Genomic DNA, 25,593 nt, shown 5'->3' on the forward strand with positions numbered 1-25,593 from the left:
AGTAGAAATATCAGCACTTACATCTATCCAGTATATTCCTAACCCACGTTATGACGTGTGTATTAGAAGTTAGACAATGGAATTTTTGGTTTCCGCAATGTCTTTCATGATGCAATTAGTAACTCCACTTATAATATACCATTTTACACAAGCAGATGTACTTGATATGTGTTCAATACCGACCTGTCTTTCATTTATGGTGAGAGAGGACAAATTTCATCCGAGGGTAACAACGACTGTTCTCTGTCGCTACTGCTGTGAAAAGTACTCAAAACTGTTACTAACCTGTGTGTATCCGCTGGTGCGCCTTGAGGTGGGAGCTCTTCGTGTAGACCTTGGTGCAACCTGCAAAGGGGAACAAAGAACACACGTGTAAAATTCTATGGATCATTTATAACAAACATCCACCATGAAAATTATCGCCAAGTGCACTGGAAACGTTCTCATTCAACTAGGACTGGTTTGTATGCAACATAAACTGAGGGCTCTACAGAAATCATTCTCAAATCTGTAAGAAACTCAGTATTGTGCACAAAAAAGACTAATATTACGTTAATTTGTTATGAAAGTCTTTGCAAAACATGTCGTTTATGTACCAGATGTAGCAACAACACAATTCAATGTCACATAGTCACTGATGACAGGCACTTCAACTTCAGTACCATGTGTCGTTGTTGTTCTATGATGTTATCGTCTAGCGACATACGTGGCAACAACACAAAAAACTTATGTTAACTGCCCCCTAAGTTACTGTTGGCTCAGAACAAAAAGTTACCCAAATGTTCGAGAATTTTTGTTTAATGAACAACTCCCACTTTAAAGACGCAAATATTTAAATGCGTATCTTTTGTGTGCGTTATTAAGAAACGATTATTATATGGCAAACAAGTTATTGAGATAACGCATGCGTGATAAACACATGCTGATTACAGTATATTCCAATGGAAGCTGTCATTAGGAACGAGATCAGAAATATTTTATTTGTAACAGTTAGCTACACCTTCCAGCTATTTCTTTACGTAGTCGCCGTCCTGACTTAGACATTTGTCGGAACGTTGTACCAGCTTCCCAATACCCTCATCACAGAAGACAGCAGTCAGTGCTTTCCGCCAATTCTCTACGCTGGCCTACAGCTCATTGTCTGTGCCATAATGTTGTCTTCATAGCCAGCGGTTCATGTGAGCAGAGATTTAACTCAGAGGGAGACAATTACGGGCTGTATTGTGGGTAATCAAACATTTACAATTGAAAACGATGCAGGAGCATCTTCATTGCTCCTGCAGAATGCGGTTGAGAATTGTCTTGAAGAAGAAACCGCACGACAGTTATGTAATGTTGGCTGCATAGCTTCAGGCGAAATTCCTCACCAGGCCCTCGTACTTGGCGGAAGACACTATTTTCTAGACATCTTAACGCGCTCACTGTGAGCTCAGAAATGAGAAGAGCGACGTGATGCTATCTAGGATCACACTAGAGACACTGCCCAACACATCTTTGCAAAGCTTTATCGGATTTTCATAGTCGTTTCCATTTCGCGACCGATCGGAACTTACTTTCTGGACACCCCTCGTATAGGCAATACTGAAAGCGTAGCGCTTTCCATTTCGCCGCGTCCTGCTCCAGCCACATCCAGAGAGGACCTCGCTAAGTGTTCGGCCGTGAGCAGGCTGGCTGGCTGGCTGGCTGGCTGGCTGTGATTTGCCATTAGACGAAAAATTATTTGCGGACGCTTGGTCGGGGCCGTAACAGGCCTGTTGCGTGGCCTTAAGACACCAACTGCGAGAACGTCCCGCTCCCTAACGCTGCTCTGCCGAAAAAGCACTCCGCTGCTGCCATCTGGGCGGCCTCGCCCACACCTTGCAGAATCGCGCGGAAATTAATTCTGCGGTAATAGCTTGGTGTCTTCTTCGTAGCTGTTGCTGGCACTCATCCCACTGTATGCGTAATCTTCTCTCCCTTACTTCCTTCTTTTCGATTTCTACAGTAGACATCAGAGATGTGTAAGGGCTCCCCAGCGAAACTTCTGCAGCATAATCGAAACAACATTGGCAACATGTGCATCCACATGTTGTAAAGGTTGTTTCGACTGGTGAAGTTTCGCTTGCAAAACCTTAAAATTCCATCGTACAGTCCCAATCCTTCCCCTTACAATTTACTTTTTTTTTTTTCGAGTCCAGAACAAAGACATTCGCGGTCTCCGGTTTGCTTCAGGCAAATATATGCACTCCTAGGTACAATCATTGTTCCGTAGGCAACGCCAGACATTTTTTCGTCAAGGCACTAGCCGCCTTGGCTCAAAGTGGGATAAATTTGTTAACCGTTACGGTTGTTATTTTTGAAATAGTAGTTTACTTACATTTTAGGCTGCTGTAACTGAATCGGTAGAAACGGAACCCTTATAGCATCACTTTGCTGTCCGTGTGTCTGTCTGACTGTCTATCGGTCCGACTGTTGAAAACTCATTTTCGCAGGAGCGGGATTACGTATAAAGTTGAAATTTATTTCACATAGTAAAGTCTACAGGCACTTGAAGGTGAATTACAAAGATACTGCAATTTATGTCACATATGTTGCAAACACACACATGAAAGCCTCTAGGATACTTCCACTTGGCCTAGAATCATGAAATTTCCAGAATGAAATTTTCAGTGTGCAGCGGAGTATGCGCTGATATGAAACTTTCTGGCAGATCAAGGCTGTGTGCCGGACCAAAATTCGAGACCTTTACCTTTCGCGGGCAAGTGCTCTACCATCTGAGCTACCAAAGCACGACCTGTCCTTAGTTCTGCAACGTTCGCAGGGGAGCTTCTGTGGAGTTTGGAAGGTAGGATGCGAGGTACTGGCGGAAGTAAAGCTGTGAGGACGGGTCGTGAGTCGTACTTGGGTAGCTCAGACGGTAGAGCACTTGCTCGCGAAAGGCAAAGGTCTCGAATTCGAGTCTCGGTCCGGCACACAGTTTTGATCTGCCAGAGAGTTTCATCATGAAATTTGGTAAGAAGCTAGGTTTCACAGTACAACTAAAGGAGAAAAATCTGAAATTTTGTAGCTTTTGATTGCATCATACGAAAAGGATTTTTTGTTTAATTTGTTGTCCAAGTGTCTATCTGTTCATCCGCCTGTTAAGGCCGCTATTTCTGAGGGGTGGGTGGACGTATCACGATCACATTTATGCCAGGTACTAAGGGCTATGGTCTCTTGGCGGTGTAATAAATTTAATATGCTAAGTCAATGGCATCAAAAGATACAGCCATTTATGTGACACCGTTTGATACTCTCAAACCCACTCATCAAAACATATAGTGTACTTCCTGTAGGCCTAGAATCCTGAAATTTGGCAAGAAGCAAGGTTTCACAGTAAAACTAAAGGAAAAAGATCGGAAAGTTGCAAATTTATAATTACATCACCACATTATTTTTTTTATTTATTAATTTTTTTTTTGTTCTTGAAAGTTTTGGAATTCCCGGGAGCGATATCTTGCTAATATCGATATCGATAACAGGTAAAAATCGTCGAGATTCTCTATTCCCGGGTGGATGAGATGTCTGCTCGTATATACATAATTAATTTTTTTGTACAGAGCCACCTGTCTCGCTTAGATTTCATAGCCCCTTCGTCACCATGCTACGGTAAAGTCACAAACGTCCCTTCGGACTGAACTACATCCTCCTCACACAGCGGTTTTAACGCCTTATTTGTTCGTCGATGTATTTGACTCCCTGCATAATGACAGGGAAAAATCGTCCAGATTCTCTATTCCCGGGTGTATGATATGTCTGCTCGTACATATATATTTAATTTTTGTACAGAACCACCTGTCTCGTTTAGATTTCACAGCCCCTTCCTGACCGTTCTACGGTAAAGCCACAAACGAACCTTCGGACTGAACTACATCCTCCTCACACAGTGGGTTGAGCGCCTTATTGGTTCGTCGATGTATTCGACGCCCTACATAATTTGAAAATAGGGCAATTGCGACTCGTCGCACCACACAACACACACACTTACAGGCACTTACCGTCCACTTTCTGTATTGTTCTGCTCACTGATCTCGTGCAGCTGTCTTTGCTGCAGTGAACATTGGCCTTACGCGAAACACCTCACTCCAGTTGTCCACTGCTTGCACTCCTTCGCAGTTGACTTGGACCTGCATTACCTGGCAATAGCAATTCCTGTCCGGTTAGTTATTGACAAGGCATGAAACTCATCCCCAGTTCCCAACGGTTAGGATTTTCTTACTATCACCTCTCTGATGCCACTTTACATGGCTATGATTGGCAGACCAATCCGTCCGCTTTGATACGGTAACAAGTTGGTCATTGCCATTCACGGCTTGAGCGCGGGCAATTCCAAATAATAGAGCTACTTACCTTACGTCATGTCTACACGTCGATCGACCTTACTGGGCTGAAGCCATATAATCGGCTGGCAGATACACACATCACGATAGCAATGGAGCGCCACACGATCGCTTAATACGCCTTCATCCTCATGTAAAATACTGAAAAGCGCCTAGTGTGTTCTCTAAACGTTGTGACTTGTATTTTGTACAGTGAGTTTATTTTGTAGTTACAAGTACGAGGCGTGTTTTTTTAAGTAAGTACCGTTTTGAAATTTAGAAAAAGACGTGCTAAGATATCTCAATAATTTTATTTTTACATGAAAGCCTGTACCTTAATCTACTTTTATACATAATTTCCGCCAATATTGAGGCACTTGTCATAACGTTGTACAAGTTTTTGAATACCCTCCTCTTAGAAGTCTGCCGCCTGACTTGTTGATCACTACATCACCACTGTTTTGACTTCGTCATCGTCTTGAAGACGCTGACCGCCCAGGTGTTTCTTCAAGTGCAGAAACAGATGGTAGTCACTGGACGCAAGATCGCGGTTGTACGGAGTTTCCCATCGAAAAGATGTGATGAGATCTTTGGACTGATTCGCCACATGCGGACGGGAATTATCTTGCAGCAAAAGGATGCCCTTGCTCAACTTCCATGGACTATTGCTTTGATTCTGGTGTGACATAGGCCACCCATGTTTCATCGCCACTAACAATTTGGCTTAAGAAATCATCACCGTCGTTGTGGTACCGCTCAAGGAAAGTCAATTCACTGTCTAAACGTTTAGTTGTGTGCACATCCGTCAACATTTTCGGTACCCAAAGTGCTCACAGTTTTCGGTAATTCAAGTGTTCGGTCACAAAGCCATACAAAACACTACGACAAACATTAGGAAAGTCATCCCGTAAGGAGGAAATCGTAAAGCTTGTGTTTTCTCTCAAATTATCGTCCACTTTCTGCACCAAACTTTCATTAACGATCGAAGGACGCTCACTCCGTTGTTCATCAAGCACATTTTTGCGGCCCTCTTTAAATGCCCTCACCCACTTTCTTACCATTCCATCACTCATAATGTTTTCTTCGTAAACTGCATAGATCTCACGATGAATATCGATCGCTTTTATGCCTTTAGCACTAAGAAATCTTATAACAGCCCATACTTCATAGTCGGCGGGACTCACGATTATCGGAGGCATCTTAAACACTCAGTGCACAACGTAAACAAGGAAGAATCAGACTGTAGTGGCGTCAGTGCGTAGATTAAGGTACAGGCTTTCATGTAAAAATAAAATTATTGAGATATCTTAGCACGTCTTTTTTTTAAATTTCAAAACGGTACTTACTTAAAAAACACCTCTCGTAGTTCTATATATTTCGGATTCCCTTTGTCTGTTTTAAATTATTGTTCTCTGTTATAGGGCTGGATCAGTTTTATGTGGTGCAACGTTTGGCGGCAATGGCTGCCTAACAATATGTGGCAGAAACGCAGACAGGTAAGCTGCAGTCGCAGGTAGAGAGCGCTGTGACGAAAAGCGCAGCAGACATCGTCGCCTGCGCGTCTGCTACCCGCGCAAAACATTTCGCGCGCCGTCTACGTGAGCGCCATCAGCGACCGGTGCCGGCAGCGAGCATTCGTCTCCGCCTGCGCGTGGCGCCCGTCCCATAAATCGCGGCCAGGGTTTAGCGTTCAGCCGGCGACGCAACGTCCAGACACTCGTATTTCACCGGCCGCGCTGCGTTGGGCGAGGTGTTCTGCGGACGGCCGCGTAATTAGAACAGCGCCGACACGCTTCCACTTTGTTCCCCCGTGTCCGCCGCCAGCGAATTATGTCCTCCTCTCTGAATTCAGCACCCAGCCACCTCGTACGGGAACGCGATACGATCTTTAAAACTGGTACATTATCAAGAGCAGGGGTGTGAGTCTGAAGACATGGCATAAACTACACCGAGAGTAGCTATTCTTTCTTCCTTTCCACGCGATTAGCACCGACGATGAAAGAATGCCACAATCGGTAGAGAATTTTACGTCCGACACAAAAGAAATCAGACTTGTCTCGCTACTAAGTAACTGCATGATGTGACTTATTACTGCGTGACTGTTATTTGATGCCGAAATGCACTACGACAGGTTTCGATTTGCTCGATAAACTCAATGGTGGTGAACGACCAGTTCACAGCAGACGCGTGTTTTTGCGTTCCGCCAACAATGTCGTGAATCAGGACAAGCTGTCCGCCCAGAACGCTTTGTGAGTGGAGAACAGTTTGTGAGACCTGAGCTTCTACCAGCGTGTCGAATGTTAAAAAATACCTATGCGAAAGGAACCGGGTTCGCAGAAAGCACTGATATTTCTACAATAGAATAGCCAGTCATTTTCAAGGCACAAATGGAACGAGACATCGCGGTACAGGCAACTTAATCCACCGATGGCTGTGTCTACGTCGAACAGGCGTATGCAGAACGACGATACACAATGTAAGCAACTATTTCCACCACACTTTGAAAGATGAACATCGTCAGACGTTTCTGTAACGAAATATTAATTAACAAAGGGCAAATAGATGTAAGTGTAGCCTTCCGTGGCCGTTGTCACTGTCAATAAAATTCTTCTGGGTTGTTGACCGCATTACCAATCTATAAAATTGTGCGACGCTTCGGTCACTATTACAAGTAGCCTTCGCAGGACTATGCTGAGGAAGGCCACTTGCAACACTGGCTGAAACGTCGGAAAATTTTTTATATTGATAACGCTGTCAACGGCCCAGAAGAATTTTATTAATAAATGGGAAGTAGCACTATGTCTGTTCGTATGTTACTTGATTAGAGACAGAGAGACAGACAGACAGATAGATAGACAGACAGACAGACAGACAGAGCAGGATTCAAAGCAGAATTTTATAGAATGACCTATCTCTATTTCTCTTGTCACTTGCTAGTTTAATCTTAATGGCTTCCTTAGTAATACAACTGCAGTTATCGGAATTACACACACCGGAAACATCGTATGATAGGAACCAATGCAAGGTTCTGCAGTTACAGGATTGCTCGGCTGTTGTAAGCGTGCGTGAAGCTCGTCCTTTGTACACCAGCAAGGCCGTACAGACAAGGAGATCCTGCGCTCCTGGTAGAGCGGTCGAAGCCGCAATCTAACCTCCCATGTAAAAACACCTTTTTTCCCATTTTTTCCACGTACATTTCTTAGATCTTATAGTTTTGTATGATTTTCTTTACAAAAATGTAGTATTACCAAAAATATTACTCTGCTATATGTGACAGAATTACAATGTGAACGGGAAACTTGGAAGTTTTTATTTATTGTCCTTGAACTTTAATCCCTTCTCCAAATTTCTTATTGGTTTTAATCGGGAATAGGGTACAAGCTTGCCTCATTTCTTTCTCTGCTACTGCTTCCATTTCATTTCCTTCGACTCTTATTTGAGACCCTCCAGGTTAGCCGAGAGCGCTAATGCGCTGCTTCCTGGACTCGGGTAAGCACGCCGGCTCCGGATCGAATCCGCCCGGCGGAATTAACGACGAGGGCCGGTGTGCCGGGCAGCCTGGATGTGGTTTTTGGGCGGTTTTCCACATCCCCCTAGGTGAATACCGGGCTGATCCCCACGTCCCGCCTCAGTTACACGGCTCGCACACATTTGAACACTTTCGTGATAATCCATTGATTACACTAGTCGCAGACAGTTGGGGTACACTAATTCCGTCCCGGGTAGTAAGGGGTGGCGGCAGGAATGGCATCCGAGCAACCCTTCCACTAACGTTACCAAATACGATTAACCATGCCGACCCTGCCTAACTGCGGGAAAAAGGCACAAGCGAAAGAAAGAAAGAATACAAGGTGTACAACTCTGTTTCCGCCGTTTGCCGATAGGTCGCGACAACGAAAAGAAGCGATCGAAAGAAACGGATTGCAGACGTCAGGCAGTTAGCTTGGACATCGGTCAACACAACCTTATTCAAACATTACTCGATTTGTGTCTGCAACATAATGCTGTTCTTAATTGAAAACGTCAGTTTACCAGCCTAATTCTCGTCATTTGCGGGAGGTGCTACTGTTTTGTTGCAATATGAAGAAAACAGCGGCTGAGTCTCATCGAATGCTCTCAAGTACGTATGGTAAGGACGCTATTAGTGAAAGAACGTGTATTGAGTGGTTTTAGCGCTTCAAGAACGGTGATTTTACCGTCGTAGACCGTCATAGTGGTGGAAGAGAGAATGTTTTCATAGATGCAGAATTGGAGACGTTGCTGAGTGAACACTCGCGTCAAACTCAATAAGAATTGGCACGATTAGTGGGAGTGACACAGCAAGCCTTTTCAAAATGTCTCAAGCCTATGGGCATGATTCAGAAAGAAGGAACTTGGGTCCCGTGCCAGCTGAAACCAAGAGACGTTGAACGGCGTTTGTGTGTTTGTGAACAGTTGCTTCAGAGGCAAAAACGGAAGGTATTTCTGCATCGCATTGTGACCGGACACGGAAAATGGGTTCATTGCGATAACCCTAAACGCAAAACATCATGGGGATATCCCGGCCATGCTTCCACGTCGAAGGCCAATCCGAATATTCACGGCTCCAAGATATTAATGCGTTTGAGCCGAGAATTAAAAGACAAACGGCCGCAATACAGCGAGAATCACGATAAAGTGATTTTGCAGCACGACAACGCTCGACCACACGTTGAAAAAGAGGCCAAAACGTACTTGGAAACGTCAAAATGGGAAGTCCTACCCCACCCGCCGTATTTTACAGACATTGCTCCCTCTGACTATCACCTGTTTAGATCAATGGCGCATGGTCTGGCTGACCAACACTGCCGATCTCATGAAGAAGTCACAAATTGGATCGATTCTTGGATCGCTTCAAAAGATGAACAATTTTTTCGACGCGGGATTCGTACACTGCCCGAAAGATGGGAGAAAGTAGTGGCCAGCGATGGAAAATACTTTGAATGATACATGTGTAATCAATTTCTTTCATTAAAGCCTCAACTGTTGGGAAAAAACGGTGGAAGCAAAGCTGTACACCTCTTATACATGCCACTGCCTTATGTCATTCAGTTTTATAAAAACTAGATCTTTATTACAATAATGTTATAAACTAATTAGCTACATGGTGCTATTCCTCTGCTGTAGATTTGAAAGGAATCTCTATTTCATAGATAATCTACAAACTGTAACAGCTACTATGTGGTTTCAGTTATACAGGATGGTTCACTGATCGTGACCGAGCCAAATATCTCACGAAACAAGCGTCAAACGAAATAACTACAAAGAACGCTTCGTCGTTAAATAGAACGCGTGCAAAAAATCTGTCATCGTCCAGTAATTTCTCTTGTGCCCAGTGGCAGAACTGCACACGAGGTTCAACGTCGTCGCCATGCAGTTCCTGGTACATAGAAACATGGTACGGGTGCAATCGATGTTGATGTAGCATTCTCAACACCGACGTTTTTGAGATTCCCGATTCTCGCTCAATTTGTCTGCTACTGATGTGCGGATAAGCCGCGACAACAGCTAAAACACCTACTTGGGCATCTTCATTTGTTGCAAGTCGTGGTTGACGTTTCACATGTGGCTGAACACTTCCTGTTTCCTTAAATAACGTAACTATCCGGCGAACGGTCCGGACACTTGGATGATGTGGTCCAGGATACCGAGCAGCATACACAGCACACGCCCGTTGGGTATTTTGATCACAATAGCCATAAATCAACACGATATCGACCTTTACCACAGTTGGTAAACGGTCCATTTTAACACGGGTTATGTATCACGAAGCATATACCGTCTGCACTGGCGGAATGTTACGTGATACCACGTACTTATATGTTTGTGACTATTACAGCGCCATCTATTAAAAAGCGAAAAAAGTGGTCCAACTAAAACATTCGTTTTTCCTTACGCACTACACGAATATGTAATAAAATGGGAGTTCCTATTTAAAACGCAATTGATATCCGTTTGACCTATGGCAGTGTCATCTACCGGGCCAACCATAGCGGCATGTGGTTTCCCCCTTCAAGCTAGACGAGTTTCGTTCTTTGTAATTTTCTCGTTTGATGCTTATTTCGTGAGATATTTGACCGGGTCACTATCAATGGACCATCCTGTATACACTGTCGTTATTATGCTCGTCCACCATACAATACAGAAAACTAACTCGTTACAATGTTAGGAAACGACTGAAACAACTCACTAACAGTTGACAACAATGACATAAAAGTTTCTACATTCTTAATGGAAAGTAAACAAATTTATTTGTATAATAATCTTTGCTTCTCTGGATGTTCTAGAGAACTACTGCAGATACACGTCTGGGACATGTTTTATTGGATTTACCGGACCAATACCAACAAAATGGAAATCGTGCTTTACTTTAACCTAGTACGGCTTTGCGAGGGCTTCGTATTAGCGAAGCTGCTAAATTTCGGGCAAAATCTTTTATTAACCGTAGCTCCGTAACTAAATATTTGTGGACCTATATTTATACGAACTTTTTTTCTTTAGTTTTGCTTGTAGAATAACATATTAAAATATTTGCATATCTTCGTAAATCACCCTGTATATGCAGACTGAAGTGACGAATGAAAATTTGTACCAAAGCCGGTATTCAAACAAAGTAAATTGGTGCAGTTGTGCAAAATCCACTGTGCCAGGATGGTGTAATCGTTAGCGCATGTACTTCCTGAGGAGGATATCCTGGCCTTGGTACAAATTTTCATTCGCCGCTTCAGTCAGCATATATAAATCATAGATATTTGAGACATGATAAGGTCTCTGTAACAACTGGCCATTAAAATTGCTGCACCACGAAGATGACGTGCTACAGACGCGAAATTTAACCGACAGGAAGAAGATTCTGTGATATGCAAAAATTAGCTTCTCAGAACATTCACACAAGGTTGTCGCCGGTGGCGACACCTACAACGTGTTGACATGAGGAAAATTTCCAACCGGTTTCTCATACACAAACAGCAGTTGACCGGCGTTGCCTGGTGAAACGTTGTTGTGATGCCTCGTGTAAGGAGGAGATATGCGTGCCATCACGTTTCCGACTTTGATAAAGATCGGATTGTAGCCTATCGTGATTGCGGTTTATCGTATCGCGACATTGCTGCCCGCGTTGGTCGAGATCGAATGACTGTTAGCAGAATATGGGATCGGTGGGTTCAGGAGGGTAATACGGAACGCCTTGCTGGATCCCAACGGCCTCGTATCACTAGCAGTCGAGATGACAGGCATCTTATCCGCATGGCTCTAACGGATCGCGCAGCCACGTCTCGATCCATGAGTCAGCAGATGGGGACGTTTGCAAGACAAAAACCATCTGCACAAACAGTTCGACGACGTTGCAGCAGCATGGACTATCAGCTCGGAGACCATGGCTGTGGTTACCCTTGACGCTGCATCACAGACAGGAGCGCCTGCGATGGTGTGCTCAACGACGAACCTGGGTGCACGAATGGCAAAACGTCACTTTTTCGGATGAATCCAGGTTCTGTTTACAGCATCATGATGGTCGCATCCGTGTTTGGCGACATCGCGGTGAACGCACATTGGAAGCATGTATTTGTCATCGCCATACTGGCGTATCACCCGGCGTGATGGTATGGGGTGCCAGTGGTTACACGTCTCGGACACCTCTTGTTCACATTGACGGCGCTTGGAACAGTGGACGTTACATTTCAGATGTGTTACGACCCGTGGCTCTACCCTTCATGCGATCCCTGCGAAACGCTACATTTCAGCGGGATAATGCACGACCGCATTTTGCAGGTCCTGTACGGGCCTTTCTGGATACAGAAAATGTTCGACTGCTTCCCTGGCTATCACATTCTCCAGATCTCTCACCAACTGAAAACGTCTGGTCAATGGTGGCCGAGCAACTGGCTCGTCACAATACGCCAGTCACTAGTCTTGATGAACTGTGGTATCGTGTTGAAGGTGCATGGGCAGTTGTACCTGTATACGCCATCCAAGCTCTGTTTGACTCAGTGCCCAGGCGTATCAAGGCCGTTATTACGGCCAGAGGTGGTTGTTCTGGGTACTGATTTCTCAGGATCTATGCAGCCAAATTGCGTGAAAATGTGATCACATGTCAGTTCTAGTATAATATATTTGTCCAATGAATAGCCGTTTATGGTCTGCATTTCTTCTTGGTGTAGCAATTTTAATGGCCAGTGTAGTTTCATCCTCCTGTTGGAGTAGCTCCAGACGCACCTACTGACTTCAGTACATCTCTCTGCTGTCTTTCAAAGCCTGCGGTCAGCAGCACTACCCAAAGTCTGAGGGCCTGTCTGTGTTTGAACTGTTTTTGCGACATGTTTTCCGCATACGAGTGAAGGACAGCTTCGAGTAGGAAGTAGCCCACTCCCAGCGCCGTTTCGCTGCTGCGCACACGACCTCGTTTCTTTGTAGGCACGGATACGCGTTGTGAAGCCACAAGCGGTACGTTGGGTCAGGCCCAGACAACTCGAAGTACAATTCCCTGATCGGAGGTCGGCCAACGAATAACGAATAACGGGTGGACGCGAGTGGAGGTGTGGCCATAAATCGCGTCGCGGCGACACGGGGACTTGGTGTGTTAGCGGGCCGCCGCGCTCCATAATAACGGCCTTAATTCGGGCGGCGCCATGCATCACGTGGGGCCTACCGGCCGGGCGCTCGCAGTTTATCAGACGCAAACAATGCAGCGCCGACAGCACGCCGGGCTGGGTCGGCGCGTTTGTCGTGCACGCATGATCGCAGCGCCGCGGCGGCACATCCGTCAACCAGCGCCTGCGTCTCTTCCACCCCATGCGGGCCTTGGCTGCCGCTGCTCGCCGCATCGCGTTCCTCGCGTACAGACGGACGACGGAAGAGCTAAAGCGAATCCATAGGTGTACGAATTCTGCTTCCAGCCTCCCTGTCGCTATCTCCGCCGCGTGCATTAAAGCAGCTGAACTTGCCTCAACAAACGCACAAACGTGCTGTATATGTGTATTGGAACACAGTGGTTAAATCAAAGCCAACATGGGTTTCCCGCTAGTCTGGGAAGCTTCACGGTACACGTTCAGCCTGCTCCACATGACAACAGGTTGCGCTATGAATCCAACATGACTAGCCAGGTATATGTTTCCGTAGAAATTTTCACTGTAACTCAAGCATCATAACGGTGGGAGCAGGAAAATGAACAAACCCAAATTAAAGGAGAGTGTGAATAAATTAAGACGAAACAGTGCACAAGTCCAGCAGGGGAAAAATTTTCGTCTGTTTATGAGGCAGGTTCAGATAAATCGTTAGGTATTTTGCAATTCATATTGTGTAAAGAGTTACTAAACACTCGTTCTGTAACCTCGAGTATGTTACGACATGTTTGTAAATTTGACCAGCAGATTCGTCACTCCATAAATATTTTGAAAGAGGACAAAGACTTAGTGGCTGACAAATGTGTGGGAATGTGCGCTAAGGGTTTAATCCCATTTGACAGTACATAGGCTTTCTAAATTTTGGGCAAACACTAATTGAAATCGGAAAAGAATGTGTCTTAGTGAATGTTAAAAACCATATGGTGGTGGTATGCAACGTAGTTTGAAGAAAGCTTATTGTGAAAGAAAAGTTTCTTCTTTCAGATTAATATGATATAAAAAAAAGAACTTCGTATTTGCTAAAATGCATGTTGGCTATTTAGGATGAACTATTTTGGCCACACAGAGTGAATTCAGCGAAATCGCAAAACACATCCTGAAAAAAGTAATTAAAATTGGTGTAACTGGTGTCATATTTGGCAGAGACACGAAAAGGTTACAGAAATTAAACTTCGAAGTTAGCTGTCGTTGCAGTGTAATAGACATCTTCAGATTCTTAGCTGCATAGGATCTCGACTTTGAGAGATGGTTTTCATAACTACAGAAAACATGTTTTACTCGTAGTAAAATGAAACAGCTGCAGCCGTCGTTTTGATGTTATTTTATTTTATTGCAACCAGCTTCCAAGACTCAACACACTATGTTCAGTCCGTAACTGACGCTGAAAGGTGAAATCCAATCGTATACATGATTCCATCAGTGACTAATGTCTATGAACTGGCTTCGGTACAATACTGTACAAGCGATGTTGTGTCTGCAACTGTCAACACAACATCGCTTTTAGAGAATTCTACGGAAGCCATTCATTTTCATTGGCAACTGATGGGATCGTGCATACGATTGGAGTTTACCCCCTAAGCGGCAGCTACCATCTGAAGATAGTGTACTGAGTCACCAAAACTGGATGCAATATAATGAATAACATCAAAACAACGGTTGTAGGTGTCTTATTTTACTAGGTAAGTGAGCGGCCAAAGTCCCTCAGACCATTAATCACAACTTGGACTAACCATTGGTCTGAACGAACATGGAAACTCCTCCTTCTAACAGTTCAACAGGAACCCAATGTCAGATTAAGATTAGTAAGACTGCCAACCGCCCAACTTGGGGACTGCATCCCTCCACCATCCTTGGCACCTACAAAGCATTGTTCCGACCTATCCTACGCAAATGCTGCCTGTATATATATATATATATATATATATATATATATATATATATATATATATATATATATATATATATATATATAAAACATGTACTAGAGGTGAACTGATAGTCGAAAGAGGGTGAATGGAAACGAAGGATAGTTGAAAAAGGATGAAGTTACAGAATGAACCGTTCATATTGAAATAAATAAGCCCGAAATACGCCGGAAAGGGAAAGGAAAAATAGGACAAATAAAATCCATCATTTTAAGGCCTACAGTGACCAAAACTGAATATGTATTTCCGAAACTTGCTCTAAACACTACAGTGCAAGCGTACAGAATAAACTGTTACGTAGCGTAGCACGGAGAGAAGACGCGCAGGCGGGCAGGCAAGCACGATTCCTGTAGCCTTCTTAGGTTGGGCAAGTCTTGGCTTGAATGCGAGTAAAGCACCCTATATCTGTCCAAATCCTTGAACGCTGCACACTGCGCCTTGTTTTCCGAATCAGTTAACCCTCCCCTGCAAGTATTATTTACCAGCACTTCTCATTTCCCACCTCCCCACCCACATTGAACATCTCTGCGTGTCCCATACTTCCAGTTAACACGACTCCAGCGACTACACTGCAGCAATCCTGACGTGCTACCGTGGAAACATCTACACGCCTCACTCACTTTACGCTTACCCAAACTGTTTGCCAACAAGGGCATCCGGCCATCCCTTGAACTAATCTTTGCCGCTCAGTTAGGAATCATGCTGACAATGCACCGATTGTGGACAAAGGCAGCATAAGAAGAAGAAGAAGACCCATCGCTTCACAATGAAATTCACCCTGGTATAAATCCCTCCTTTCAGGCCAACTTGCTTCTCCATATCCGTTTACAATTTCAGGGCTTCTCTCCCTACCCACGCGTCCTTCCTATTACATACGGTTGACTTGGTCTAGCCCACGTCCTATCTGCATCCCGAACCCCATGTTTTCCTACCAACCACTGTCTCATATTATACTTATCCCCACAGCCTAAACCGCCTAAACGAAGTAGCACCATAAACACTTCATGTGCGCCAAACGACCAATCCACTTTCCCTTTCCCCATAGTTCTTCCCACCAGTACAGTGTTTGTTTTAACTTTATCGCAGGTCATTACTTTAAATGTACTTTTATGTATTTAAAATATCTTTACACAGTTAATCATTTCTTAAAAATACTCCGTGTTCATATATTTTAAATACTTTTGGCTGCAGAGCAGAGTAATGTTCCGCTACCAGTATATTCTTACGCCTCAGGGACGAGGAAATGAAATATCAGTAAAGAATTATTTATTATTAAAAATCCCATGCTTCTTGACAGAGCGTAGGGGAACGATGCGGGAGACGCGCACTGCCGTACTTGGTAATGTCCTAATGGAGGTGGTTGCCTTCCTCCGACCGTAATGAGGATGAATTATGGTGATAAAGACGTCACAACAACACCCAGTCATCTTGGGGCAGGCGAAAATTTCTGTCCCCACTGAGAACCGAACCTTGGACCCTATGCTCGGGAAGCGAAAACGCTACCGCAAGACCACGAGCAGCATCTATCTCCAGTTTACTTACAATCTGTCCCCATCGTTGACAAATCCTGGCTTGCTGCTGCACCTCCTCCTCTCCAAACACTGTATCTCCTTTCCCAACATAATTTCAGTCACCTTCCCCTCCACCTTTTCTTCCCTCCATAACCTATGCTGTCGATCCCACCCAATCCCAACTTTGGGTCCGAAACCACCATTTCGTTGCCACTCATCACCCAATTGACACGTTACACCTATTAGTTCCTTCCCACCTTAGAGATCCACATGTCTTTCCGTGTAATATCGTATCCAATACTTTTCACGTCCTGATACCTACATATAGTTACGAGGAGCCCAAATCATCTCATACTGATAATAAAGAGAATGTACATCACATCAACATCAGCTTCTCATAAACATCACCACATATTTTACTTTCTAAATATTTTATTAAAATTGTAAAGTTTTATAATTCAGTGACTGATGAGTGACAGATTCATAGCTTTGAGCACGTCCACAGTAGGGGGAATGTAAATAACTGATAAAGAAATGACGTCCATCTCATCCTACTTAGATTCATCTGCACAGAATCCCACCTTTCGAAATTCATATAGAAAAATAAATGTTAATATGAACTACCGCAGCTGTATTTTAGGTACGTGCAAAACTCCACAATCGGTTTAGTTACAAATGATCTTCAGGTGCCACAGAAAGTTCACCAACAGTCTTCCTAATTCAAAAATGGTTCAAATGGCTCTGAGCACTACGGGACTTAACATCTGAGGTCATCAGTCCCCTAGAACTTAGAACTACTTAAACCTAACTAACCTAAGGACATCACACACACCCATGCCCCAGGCAGGATTCGAACCTGCGACCGTAGCGGTCACGCGGTTCCAGACTGAAGCGCCTAGAACCGCACGGCCACACCGGCCGGCAGTCTTCCTAATTAATTCTCGCTACAAGCGATATAAATTTGTTGCTGTTATGACTTAGAAAGGCCTAAAGACTATACATAAGAGCTTCAGTCATGCCACTTTGTGAGATTCAGTTACGACAACAGTTGGTGAACTTTTGGCTTCACCTGAAGACATACACTTAGAACGGAACTGGCTGTAAAGTAGTGAAATATAGCTGCGGTTGTTTTCAGTGACTTCTACATTATTCAGATGTGGAGCACTAAATAGTTCAGGTTACGCACTGTTCCATACAGTATATAATGACTACTGGTATTGTAGCCACACTCAAGTCGAAAACCATCATACTACCCTGTAAAACCACGAAGACGTACCCCTCACCCCATCCTTCATCAAGATACCTTGTCTCGAGCCATATAAAATGTCCCTACTCACACAACTTATCCGAACCATCTCACACAATCCCACGTGCTGAAACCTTCCTGAGAGAATTCCGTGAACTGTACCGATCTTTTTTTGGATCAGGGATTAACCTCCTCCCCCATCTTTAGTGACTTACTTTGACTGGTATTTGAGGATGGTCGCTTTGATGAACAAGTTGCAGAGCATGTATCTGTATGTCACTATCACAATTTTAACTAAGAGGTGCAAGAACATCAATTTCAATCCCCAAACAATATGACTGCGATCATGCGAGGATTAAGTTGCTGAAAATAAAAGGTAACCCTTACTCAAGTGATATCTCACCTGTTACAGGTACTTAACAAAGAAGGAAATGACAAGAAAATTGGTTTATGAATGTAGTATAGCCAGTAAGATTAACAATGCAAGTATTGGATGTTGTCGAAATAGACACAGAAACTAATATTATGCGATTTGCTTTGAATCTCGACCCATAGCAAGTGTGAAATTTATGAATCATCCTTATCATCTTGCAGCTGTAAATTGCTTGTTTATTTTCTGTATTACTGTACGCTTTTGGTCTTAGCCTATTTTCAAGTACCCAGATACATTTATTGTCTGTACCATCATCAAAAATCTGTGATAGCAAATATTGCAACACAGGTTGCTTCCAACACATAAAAGGCACGACTGTCAAGAACAATTTTTAAGTCCTTGGAAATAGCCTGTGCCAAGAAATGGTCACATATGTGGGTAGAGGCTGATTCAGCTGCCTCTACCAATGAGCTTTATGAAACGCACAACACCTCTAAATGCCATACACAGGATTTTCACATTCTCTCCCTTGCTACATGCAAACTATTTGTCCTACAGAAAATACAAACAGGATCTTTTTGTAGGAAATTTATGTAGTTAATTTTTATACTGGACTATGTTTTAGCTAGAGGCTATAGTATTCGAATTATTCAAGAATAAAATGGCCTTCAAAACCGTTTGTCCTTACCAATTTGAAAACTGTGGTCTCCAACAAAAGCGTTTCACAGTACAGAATTCAACTATATTAAATTTCCTACAAAAAGCTCCTTCTTATTTTACTGTAGGAATAACACTTTGGCCATAGCGAGTGAGAGAATATGGAAATTACGTGAGCGGTTTTTGAAAGCGTCACGGGTTGCATAAAACATATTGGTAGGGGCACCTGAATCAAGAAATCATGGCAAGATGTCATTTTTCAAAAAAAATGAGAGTATTACGAATCCGACTTTCAAATGTGAATTATAATAGGACCTTCGGAATCTTTAGAAACGAAATTTGCAATGGAGTTCACTTAAGAAAGGCGATGCGCAGTGGCGAGGCAGTGTGTACCACGCGACGCTCCAGTTAACAGCATGATGCTGTAGTGTATGTGTATGTGCGCTTCGAGGTGCCTGAAGAACAATTAGGCACGGTGAAGGAACTCAGCGAATGTAACATTTATTATGGTTGACCGAAAACAAACACGCCAAGTATTACGTTTAGAAATGGCTGTGATAGGTTTCCGAGCAAGTAATTTTATCTAGCGAGAATCAGAAGCAGACACAGTGGCTCACTGCCGCACTTACAGGATGACAATTAGTGGACTATATGAAATAAAATCGTCATGACTTCTGGACGCTTTGCGTTAGGACGTTCAAACTGCACGACTGGCCGCGGGGCTTGACGGGAATTAGTATGTACATTGTTGTTTCGTTTAGCGACGAAGCCCACTTTCATTTGGACGGGTTCTTCAATAAGAAAAATTGGCGCATCTTGGGGACTGAGAATCCGCATTCCACGATCCTCACCCTCAACTGGTGACTGTGTGATGTGCAATGTCCAGTCACTGAATAATCGGTGCGGTACCCCTTGATGGCAGGCTGACTGCCGAGCGTTACGTGAAGGTCTTGGAAAATGATTTCATCCCCATTATCCAAAGTGATCGTGATTGCATGTGGTTCATGCAAGACGGATCTCGACCCCATGGAGGCAGGGGAGTGTTTGATGTCCTACAGAAGCACTTTGGGGACTGTATTCTGGCTCAGGGTTACCCAGAGGCCACTGGCATGGGCCTCGATTGGCCGCCATATTTTCCGGATATGAACACTTGCGACTCCTCTTTGTGGGACTATATTAAAGACAAAGTCTGCAACAACAACCCTAAAACATTCACCGGGTCATGCGCCACGTCATCGCCAATGATGGCAGGCATGTCGAACATGTCATAACCTAATTCTGAATATCTATAGTGACGTTTGCATGTTGAATAAAGTGTATGAACGCCTTAATTTGCAACTAATTTACGTTTTTTTCATATAGTTCAGTAATGGTCATCCTATACCATAGCGTTGCCTGTTATCAGGGTAGGAAACGGCTGCAGAGTGTGGCGTGGGACTAAGACAGCACACCGGCGATGCACAGTACGCTCTTTACCTCTCTGCCCCGAGCGAATTATACACTCTCATTCTTACTTGCACACCACTATATAATGAAAAATTAGCTCCAATACGGGTGTCTTACGACGGTGAAAGACACATGCTTACCGATGTAGTCGCAGTGGTGGATCCGCCTCTTCTCGAGCTCCGGGTTGTTCCGTCGGTTGTACTTTGGCGTGGGGGTGGCTGCAGCCGCCAGCACCGTGGCTGCAGGTGGGGGCGGAGGCTGCGGGGGCGGCTGCGGGTGCGGCGCCGGCGCCTGCGCAGGGTAGGGAGGCGGCGGCGTGCGGCGCGCGCCGGGGGAGCCGGGATCCGACGCGGGCGGCGTGGGCGGCGGCGCGAACTGCCGCGGCAGCAGCCCGGGGGCGGGGGTGGGGGCGGGGACGGACGAGCCGGGGGCGGGCGCAGAGGCGGAGCAAGAGGGGGAGCCGGAGACGGAGGCGGCGACGCCGGCCAGCTTGTAGGACAGCGACGGCGCCGGCGCCGGCGCGGCCGCGGGGACCGCCCCCACCACCACTGCCGCCCCCGCCTGCTGCTGGGGCTGCGACTGAGGTTGCAGTCGGTGGTGCGCCGGTTGCGGCTGGAAGTAGCTGGGGTGGAGCGGCACCTGCAAAGCCACTGCGCGTCAACATCTCAGCACCAAAACTTTCGTAAGAAAGATAAATACAATAATAAGAGTATGGGACCACATATTTACTGTGCAGTATGTCTAGACGATCTAACTGTTTTTCCTTATGTTTATTTAACCTGATCAGATTATGGCCGTCTGGTTATTTGTTACTTCCGTCTGGGTGTTCATATATTTGGTTTTTTACATCATTGTTATATAAGGAATCACAGCTTTAATGTGATAAATATGATAATGCAGTATTAGAAGAATTAAGAATGATCTGAATTCATGTAAAGACAATGTGACGAACAGTACTGACTAGGAACTGCTAGCGTTAATACCTCCAGTACCAAGGCCATTGTTTTCGCCGCTGCTAATAGTAATAATAGAAACAATAATAATAATAATATGCGGCAGAGGAAAAGGTACAAATGTGATATTTTCTGAGAGAGGCAGAGAGATTTAGTGCACCAACGAAGAGCTTTGGATATGAGAAAGATCTAGTCGGAAAGAAAGATTATAAGTTATAATGAGGCAGCAAGTGCACTGAAGCTAAAGTAGTTATCCAGTTATCAGATACAATGAAAGAGATCATTCAATAATCGGAGCTCTGCTCCCGAAAAGATCTTCGAGAAAGAGGGTGAGCGATGAAGCGGGACAGGGAAGATTTTGCTGTGAATTCGGTGACGTGTGTTAGTCACACATACCACAGCTCTCCTGGACGTGTGCAAGGAATGTAAATCGTATGAGAGTAAAAATACTCTCCGTGGAGATTAAGTGATTGATTGAGGACGTTCTTTTTTACGACATATTCACAGAAGCAATCCACAATGCCACAACAGGTTTCGAAGAGACATTGTTCATCATAAGAGTGTTAAAAGTCAAAAATGGAAGATAAAGAATGGTTATAGATGCCTGTCTCCTATTTTTTTGTCTCTGGATACTCCAGTGATGACCACTGGCTAACATTGTGAAATGCTTTTTTGAATGCTGAGTAGGATAAAGAAGATAGATACAGAGTGAGTGAGAGAGAGAGAGAGAGAGAGAGAGAGAGAGAGAGAGTGAGTGAGTGAGAGGGAGAGCGTGGACAGCATAGTTGGCACTGAGTATGGCTCAGCAATGAAGAAGGGAATAATAAAGGTGATGAACAGTAACAGAAAGAAAAAAACAACTTGCTGAGTATAAATATTGGAAACGACACAGAGGGCAATTACGTAGCAGATTTCTATCTAGGAAGAGAGATTACACAGGTTAATCGGACAGATCCAAGCCAAGAAAGCTTTATTGAGTAAATCAGCATTATTACATTTTTTTTCAATATGCTACCTTCGATCAGAAACGGTAATCTTCAGATGTATGTAGTTGAGTAAGCAATCTATCGAATCATGCAGAAACTGTACATCAGTATTCCGATGTTAGCAAGCTTTCGTTCTTGCAGTATTCCGAACTGTAGTTTCTGCACGTCGTAACGCAGGTCTGAAGATGATCACAAGTTATCGAAACTAATCGTAAAATATATGCAACTAAGACGGAAAAGTGGACAACATACAAATTTTTAAATGTTAACATAGTCTCAGAATCTACCCGCGAACAATACGAGGGTGCTATATCCACTGATATGTGTCATTTTACTGTATGTCTTTTGATTTTCGAGGAGTCGTCTTCAGAAATCGCTGCATATACTAAAAGCCTCTGCATACTAAAGGTGAGTTTCACTACGCGAGCCATATGAAATTATTTTTTCCTGCATGAACGTTAATTAAAGCTGAGTCCTTACAAAGAAAATATGGTGGAAAATATAGCACCAGGAAGGACAAATATAACAAAGTAACTTTATGCTGAAGATTAGTTATTGCAGGACAGTATTTGATCTCCGTGATTTCAGTACCATGTGAAACCGCTCCCTGTAGCAATCAGAGCTTTTACATGGAACTAAATGGGGCGAGGACTTGTCCTCTACGCAGTTTCCTAGCCCTTACATAAAGCATCTACAGATTGCTAGAAGGCAGTATCGGTTAACAGCGTTTCCAGCCATTTCCCAGACAATCAAGATGCTCGACATTTCAGCTAATCACGTAATCCATGGAGTAAGTGCAACAAGTAATTCTCTGAAGAAGCACTCAGAATGCCACCTTATGGTGTGTAGTGGAGTGTAGTTTGTGACACCCACCCCACTTTCATATTCTAGTCGTGAATGGTGCGTGGGAAGAACTATTGGTGGTAAGCCTCCTAGTGAGCTAGAATCTTTCTAACTTTGCTTTTATGGCCATTTCGCGAGATATACTTTGGAGGAAACAGTATACAGTGTGGTCAAAACAAAGGCTGAAGAGCTTGTAAGGGTGCTTCAGGATAGGTTGTTCTGAGAAATAATTGTTAATCCTTTCGATTTAATTAGCATTGAAGTTAGCCAGTCAGGTCGTTGCGCGCACAAATTCAAGAAGCTTTCCAGAGAAATTGTCGCCAAACGTGTTCTTCTTTTACTTTTGTTATTTCATGACTTAAATTTATCACTTCCGAACAAGGCACGTTTTGACTGGCAATAAAGAATTTGAAAAAGTGGTAACTCATGCACCCACAAATGCCTATGCATTACCGCATTTTACTGCCTGCCATGTCCTAGAATTGGCGCTCGTGACGACCTGACTGGCTAACTGCAATACCAAATTACGCTGGACCGGTGCAACGTATTTTTTCTTTTCTTTTTTTTTTTTAATTCTTTGTCAGCACACCCTCCCCTGCAACCCTTTTCAGACTGTTTCTGACCATCCTAGTAGTGCTTGACTCTTCGAGGAAATACGCTCTCGGAATTTAACAGAGAAACACACCAAGACGCAGAACGGCTCTCTTATAGCCTCTACATCTGGAGCTGGCTGAGCATCTTAGTGACTCTTTTCAGCTATCTACAGGAATCGGTAACGAAAAGCGGTGCTCTTATTTGAATATTCTTTATTTCCTCTATCAGTTCCATCTAATACGTATCCCAGTACTGCTACCTCGCCCGCCCGGCTAGCCATGCAATACAACGCGCTGCTTCCCGAGCGGGAAGGCGTGCCGGTCCCCAGTTCGAATCCGCCCAGCACATTATTGTCGAGGTCCGGTGTGCCGTCCAGCCTGTGGATGGTTTTTAAGGCGGTTTTCCATCTGCATCGGTGAATGCGGGTTGGTTCCCCTTATTCCGCCTCAGTTACACTGTCAGCGATTGCTGCGCAAACACTGCCTCCACGTACGCGTACACAATAATTACTGTACCACGGAAAGATTGGGGTTACAATCATCTGGATCTGGTATGAGACGTTCCTGTGTGTGGGGGGGGGGGGGGGGGGGGAGGGGGTCCACTGGCTGCGGGAGTAGCGGTTGTGAAACACTAAGCGCTATGGCGAGACGAAGTCTCTCCGTCGTTTCTAGGTCCCCGGTTCAATACACACAATAGACACACTGCTACCTCTTTTCTGGTGGCAAAAACTTCTTGACGATTCTTCCAATGAATCTCAGTACGGCGCCAGCCTTAATGCGAAAAGCCTCGTAGAATTTCGGACGCCATCCAGAAACTAAAGACCAGCGTTCTCACAGGATGTGAAGTTGCGGTAGGTAGCATCAGACCCATCCGAACATTGACGATTCAATAAAAGTATCAAGTAATACTGGTGGGACAGTCTACAGGAAGAATGCCACTTACTTGCAGCCGGTCCATGTCGTCCGGGGACTCCATCTTGACGATGGCGGCGGCGAGCATCTCCGCGTTCTCGGGATCCAGCTTCTGGATGCTAGAGGTGATGTCCTCCCAGATGGCCGGCCTCAGGAAGACGTCGTCGTCGGGGGCGGCTGCGGGGGCGGTGGCCAACGAGAAGGCGGCGGCTAGTGCACCCGCCCCCGACGGGTGACCCACCGGCGAGTCACTGGGGGCGGGCGCCGGCGCTGGTGACGACTCGAGGTACGGGTCGTGGTGGTGGAGCCCGTGGTGGTGGTGATGGTGGTGATGGTGGTGGTGGTGCGGGGGATGGTGGTGGTGGTGGTGGTGCAGCGGCGACTCGCGCTTCACGTCCGGCTCGACGTCCAGACAGCGCAGCCGGTCCAGCTCCGGCCGGCAAAGCAGCGCGTCCAGCTCGCTCGTCTGCAACGTGATGAAGGGCTGGCTGCACAAACAGCGAAAGCTTGGGTCGAGTTACTGTGAGGTGCTGACATCTGTGAAGACTGGGAGTGAAGGTAGGAGTAAGGTACGTGGTATGTATCTGTCCTTCGCTGTTTACTACATAGAGTGCTGAAAGTCCTCATGTGTAGAAAAAATAGAATGACGGAGCTAAATATTATGACAGGTAATCAGGTCTAGATATCAGAAGCCAGAACTGCAGAACTTTGCCTTTTGCTGGCTATGTTCTTACCAAAAGTGCTATGCAGCCTCAAACCACAGGAGAGGACAATCTGAAACCACTCTCTGTTGCACAGCAAAAGAAATCTTCGCGAAACAAACTTTCCAAGCCGAGCGTTCCGTGCCTTTTCCAGGAATGATGGTCCATCAACTTCCGTACTTCATCTTAAAGCTCGACAGACTCACCCAGACACCTGTATGTCCTGTATGGCTCCTAATGAGTCGGTTAACCCTCAACAGTTTAGATTGTGAGAACAATGCAGTGCAATTTTCCAACCACTGAAGATTGTACATGAAATGTATAGAGCCAGCCATATCAAATACAATATTGGCATAGCGTTTCTTATGAATAAAACGAAATATTTCACACGTTGAAGATGCTATGATGTTTTCTGAGGAGCAGAGAACTGCACAAGCAGTAACTGACAACACACACTCTTTTAATTAAATG

General features: G+C 44.7%; 1 protein-coding gene across 1 annotated transcript in view; it reads right to left on the reverse strand.

Annotated features, from left to right (window-relative positions):
- Positions 1–280: 280 nt before the first annotated feature.
- LOC124795628 (dendritic arbor reduction protein 1-like) overlaps positions 281–25,593 on the reverse strand; it is a 55,018-nt gene continuing 29,705 nt past the window's right edge. The window contains exons 2-5 of the mRNA XM_047259699.1: positions 24,453–24,909; positions 20,714–20,773; positions 20,275–20,449; positions 281–345 (exon numbers count right to left, since the gene is read on the reverse strand). Coding sequence (XP_047115655.1) covers positions 281–345; positions 20,275–20,449; positions 20,714–20,773; positions 24,453–24,909 — 757 coding nt within the window. The remainder of the gene's footprint in view (positions 346–20,274; positions 20,450–20,713; positions 20,774–24,452; positions 24,910–25,593) is intronic.

The sequence above is a fragment of the Schistocerca piceifrons genome, chromosome 4 (genome assembly GCF_021461385.2).
Source record: "Schistocerca piceifrons isolate TAMUIC-IGC-003096 chromosome 4, iqSchPice1.1, whole genome shotgun sequence".
Taxonomy (NCBI): Eukaryota; Metazoa; Arthropoda; class Insecta; order Orthoptera; family Acrididae; genus Schistocerca; species Schistocerca piceifrons.